The 5583-nt window shown below is 46.2% G+C and overlaps 1 protein-coding gene across 1 annotated transcript; it reads right to left on the bottom strand.

The window, feature by feature from the left end:
* Nucleotides 1-1237: 1237 nt before the first annotated feature.
* LOC142814702 (uncharacterized) lies at nucleotides 1238-4756 on the bottom strand. The gene is made up of 6 exons (XM_075893888.1): nucleotides 4343-4756; nucleotides 4182-4284; nucleotides 3726-3810; nucleotides 3601-3642; nucleotides 3349-3464; nucleotides 1238-2910 (listed from the first exon to the last, which is right to left on the bottom strand). The coding sequence occupies exons 1-6, from the start codon at nucleotides 4636-4638 to the stop codon at nucleotides 2755-2757; spliced, it is 798 nt and encodes a 265-aa protein (XP_075750003.1). The 5' UTR covers nucleotides 4639-4756; the 3' UTR covers nucleotides 1238-2754.
* Between the last annotated feature and the right edge of the window lie 827 nt (nucleotides 4757-5583).

The raw sequence follows: 5583 nt of genomic DNA on the forward strand, positions 1-5583 counted from the left end.
CTGAACGTCATGATCGTAAGTACCGTTCGGATCCTTTCTTACTCGCCCATCGGAGTAGCTGTTCAGTTTTGACGTCGGAGCTGGGAAAAGTACCAATTCAAAGAATAAGGGAGAACATGCGGATAAACGGGTGCGTGCTAGTTGGTGGCTCTCATGGCCTCGGTTATCATAAGTGGCAAGTGTTTGTGTAAGTGAGCCAGTTGTCGTATTTTTTGTCTTCGTTCTGGCATGCATGCACAATGAAGTTGAGCATTTTGAAGGTAATAAGAATATGGGCTGTAGTCGTAGCAGAATTATACACACGATAGGGAAGTATTTCAAACACGAAAGTACTTATAACCACAATTGCATAGGCTAGCTGTGGTATGTACGAGTGTTCTTTCCCAATAGCATGGCGTAGGTTTTCATTTATCGATCATTCAGTGGAAGTCCTAGCCATGTGTACAGGGGAATGGTCATTGCCCCCTTCCCTCCTCAGTTGCTACACCCTGTCCCTGTGTTCCCCTCTAGGTGAAATTGCATGTACCAATGACTGTACTAGTATGCATTGTTTCCGGCTTATGTGTAGAAAGAAGGGGTTTGTTTGGAGCATAGATGCAGTACTATTTTGTATCACTCATTACAGGTGTGCAACGCACGGCTGCGCATCCTTGTCGTGGACCCACGATTCCCAGGTTCGTGCCACGACTCCTGGGTTTGGGAACACAACCCTTTGCGTTCACGCCTAGCTGCACAGCTGCAGCCTGGCGAATATCTGCTTGGTAAGTATTAATGTGAACTAACTGGGGTAGAGCACTCAGCCGCCATTTTTCTATTGCAGGAGACGCAGGGTATCCTCTCGAGCCATGGCTCCTCGTTCCAGTTCCTGGCAGTCAACCCGGCAACACCTCCAAAGGCCGATTCAACAAGGAGCACGCATCCATGCGCAATGTTGTGGAAAGATGTATCGGAGTGTTGAAGAGCAAGTTCCGCTGCTTGCAGCACTTTCGAACGATGCTCTACAACCCCGATCGAGCAGGGCGAATTATTTATGCCTGCGCTGCTCTCCACAACATTGCATTGGACGCGGGGGACTGGACCTTGGATGAGTATGTTGGGGACATGCCACCAGTTGAGGATGACGATAAGGAGCCAGGAGAGAGCCATGTGCTCACACCCCGCAACGTGCTGCTCAGAGGACAGCAGCAGCGCAGCGCTGTCGTGGGCCTTTTTTGAAGTGCACAGGAACGCGGTAAGCTGTCATATCACACACTTAATTTATTCATACTAATTCCAGTGCACCCAGGCAAGACAGGGCTGTGTTTGCCACAACACAAAGTACTTACTCGTGCTTCAACATTATGCATGGTGGCAATTGAAAAATGCTGCATTTTTTTTAAATGTCACATGAATTAGGCAACGGAAACACCCTTTTCTATATCAGTGATCACAGTCACAACAGACTAGATTGGATCAAGCGCATATGAGGGGCACCCTGTGCTGACTGTTGCCATCAAAAGATTGTGGGAACAATGCAGCAACGTCACACAACTTCTTTCACGAAAACGCATAAAAAATTGCAGATACATTAAAAACATGTTGCAAGAACGCATGATATGTATGTCCGTCTCTTCTCATAGTCATTGACTGCAAGCATTCAATTGTACACATTTAGGCTTGCCGAGCACAATGCCGTGCCGGCTTTTTGTTCATTGTCCTCAACATTGTATAAATATTTAAATAATATTTCATTTGATTTGAATTCCCGACTACAGTTATACTGCAATGCTACAAAATACGTAAATCAAAGCAGCAAATAACATGTGGGTTCTTTTAATGACACACGGCATGAATATTTGGCTCAGCGATCTCGCTGCTCCCAAAGCATACCACGTTCAAAATTAATTCCTGCAATGAGTAATTTACAATGAAAACAGTCGCTGGCATGTTGCTGTGATGATGACCCTTTTCATTAGTGAAACTGTGCGACATACCCACTTGCTAGTTTAGTGATCTCAAAAAAGACTTGGTTGTAGTTGTACCTTAGCCTCATTGCGCTGAAATGACAATATCACAGTGTAAGCAATTTTCGGCAGGTAAACATGCTTCATAAAGAATGCAGCGAGCTGCGAAACAGTGTGAGGCTAAAAAATATCACAGTCCAACACTATGTGGTAATGCTGCATAAAAAGTGCAGTGAGCTAGAAAACAGTGAGGCAACACAAATATCACAGTGCTAAAAACATTCACAAAAAATGTCAACTATACGCTCTTGGTCTTTGTGTGGATGACTAGACACCTTTAAGATGGTGGGGGGAGGGGGGAGACGCTGCCTCACGAGTAGGTCGAACATAAATTGAGAAACGCATATATCGAACATCAAAATGGATGAAAGACACGTGAAGAAAAAAACGCTGTACTCCTTGTACAAAGTAAATGCTAACTTAAAGGTAGTATAAACCAATAATGCATGATAAACATTTAAAACATTAAAAACATGATGTAAAACTTAAAATAAACGCATATATCGAACATCAAAATAGATGAAAGACATGTGAAGAAAAAAATGCTGTACTCCTTGTACAAAGTAAATGCTAACTTAAAGGTAGTAATATGTATTAAATGTAAAAAAACAACGTATGAAATGGTACGCTCACTGCAACACGTAAACATATAAAAACTAATAAACCAATAATGCATGATAAACATTTAAAACATTAAAAACATGATGCAAAACTTAAAATAAACGCATGTATCGAACATCAAAATAGATAACTATGCATCTCTTTCCCGCAGAGGGCCCTCAGCCACGGCCCGCTCCTGTGCTGCGGCCGCCCGCTCCTGTGCTGCGGCCGCCCGTTCCAGTGCTGCTACCATACGCCGCGCCAGAGAAGTCAAGTGCAAAGCTGACCTTCTGATCCCCCGCACCTCCTGCAGTGAATCATCATGGTGGAAATGTTTGCATGAGCTGCTGAAGAACTCTCGACCATCTCGTGGCTCGAAGCTGCTGCTGCGGAGAATTGCAACGTGAACAACAATTTCCCCTCAGTTGAAAATTCATTGGCCTGGTGGCATCCTTTGAAAGTGTGAAGCTTCGTGTACAAGCTATGCCCTCTTCGTTTGGATCAACAAACAATTGCTGGAACTACTCTTCATTCATCTCCTCAAATGCATCTCTTACAATCAAACAGCCCTTTTCAGGGCTAACCAACCTTTTGCCCGGCAGTTTATCATTGCAGATGTCAGATACCGTGCCCTCAATACAATGCATGTTTCTTATTTACAGCCCAAGTTGGTTTCAGTCATCATAACAGAGCATCAAAAATGTTCACACCCTTTACGTAAAATTTAAACAAACGGTCTACTCACATCAAGCAACTTCTCTGTCAGCTCGAGGCTCTGGTCGCACTGGGAAGACACCCGCAACAAGGTGTCGGTGCGCCGTGGCCTCTGTTGACGGCGAGGCCGCACAGGAGGCTGAGGCACTGCAAACATGCAGCATTTTCGTCACCGCATGCTGTGGTAGGCTTTAAGTCTATGGCCATGTTGTGGATAATTGGGCAATTCGAATAACATACGAGAGGTTATTTTCTCAAAACACTTTGATGATCAATAACTTACCCGGTGCAGCGGGGCCGCTTTCCAGGTAACTTGGGGGGGCTTCTGTGGAGTAAAGAATAAAAGTTTACGAACTGGGCGCACATACGTCCTATAATCAATAAAACACTAAGTTCTCAGATGCTTACGTGTGGCTGTGTCACTGTCACCTGCTGCAGCCGCTTCAGTGGCTTCCAGCTCGACCTCCATTGCAGGAGCGGGAACATCCGCCTGCTGGAAAGTGTCGTGGGCATAATCTTTCGGAAAAAGGGTATTCGTTACTCTGGCTATTTTACAACCTTACCTACTAAACATCTGCGGAAACGTTCTGCAGCTATTCAGTGGTCATTGATATCACGTATTACCATTTTAGTGCATGCACTTGCCCGCAGGCATTTCGTGTCTGTTTGATAAATAAATACGCCTTTTACTGCAAGGGCTGCAAAGCGAGATTTCAGTTGACAAACCTACCTGCTTTTGAATTCTTTTTCCTGCACTATCTTACTGTTCAACAAGGTTCCCCTAAAGGCACCCCTTACAAAATGGGCAAACTCTGTCATGGCACCGCTCAGGAACCCGTGATACTGCGGCGGCAGAGTGCTTACCTGTTGATATTCGAGGGAACCGAAGACGCCACCGAAGCGTGCCAACCCGGTGAGTTGCAACACGCGACCCCGGAAGCCTGGCAGACGACCCCCTCCAGTGCCCCTGGAAATATACACCAATGTCAAAGAACAAATCGCCCGCACATTCAACGGTCACTCACGTTTGTGCCTCTTTGATGGCGGCGGCGTCACGGCGGGCCTCGTGCACCTGCCTGCGCCACCAAGCCTGCCAGTCATCCACGCTTTTCTGCGCAGGGCCTTCAAGGTTCAGCGCGTCGCTGAGCTCTTGCCACAGCCGCCGCCGGTCGGCGACCGTGACGCCATGCTGCAGCTCAATGGCTTTCGCCGCGAGCTGCGGATGTTCGCTCATAAAGGCGAGCACCAGCGCGCGCTGACCCTCGGAAACGCGGATGAGCCGCTGCTGCTGGTGGCTAGCGGTGCCGTTGCCCTCCGCCATGACTGCGCTCGACTGAGCCAACGGCTTCGAAAGTTGCGCCGTTTAGTAGTGGAGTTTTGAAAACAGTAACTGCTTGAAACAAAGTTGTACCTAGCGCCACCACAAATCGTCCCGCTAAATTTAGCGTTGTTTAGAACAATAACAAAAAAATACGTTTGGATTGTATCGTATTCCTTATTAAACAATTGAAAACTAGTGCCAACACATTTTAATAGTGCGCCATAATAGTCAAACACTTCTGAACATGTTACAAACACTTTTCACTTTGCTATACGGCCCCCAAGTCCACGTCAAAATGATGACGCAAGCCTCCATTTCCCTCATTGGCTGTTCACTTCCTCTCGTCCTCGCGACCGCTGCGGACCGCCCATTTTTTGACGTCACCGACAGACCTCCTCCGTCCGGATTTGAAATTTTTACATAATTGCGCCACAGAGCATGCGACAGAGGATTCTCCTTCGCAACGCTATTATTCTCAGGTCAAGTGGTCGCTGCGTCGCACAACATACATGTCAGTGGCTCGCTCTACCTTTGAATGATGTTCGTGCGTCAAGTTAAATGGCTGGTAATTATCGTAGGAATGAACTGAGCCAAGGTTTGCTCCAGAATCGTGAGGGTTTGCATATTTCCGGTGTCTTACAAAGTTACTAGGGTCATTGTATCCCGACTGCTTGCCATATTATCACGGTCCATATCGGTGTCTGAACATCGAAGGTGAAAATGCATGATTTGTTTGTAGTTCCATGCGTAATCACGCACACCCCTAATACGCTTCGGTTAACAAAGTTCCAGATCGTCCTAAAGTGTATCGACAGCTGTGTTTCAGAGATCGCACCCATTGGACAGTTAGAGCCAATGGAAGTACACTATAGCTTGAGCTTTGTGAACCACTCACTAAAAAGTTCCCATCATTTTTATTTCCAATAGCGTACAAGGAATGTGCTC

This window comes from Rhipicephalus microplus, chromosome 4 (assembly GCF_043290135.1).
Source record: "Rhipicephalus microplus isolate Deutch F79 chromosome 4, USDA_Rmic, whole genome shotgun sequence".
NCBI classification, from domain to species: domain Eukaryota; kingdom Metazoa; phylum Arthropoda; class Arachnida; order Ixodida; family Ixodidae; genus Rhipicephalus; species Rhipicephalus microplus.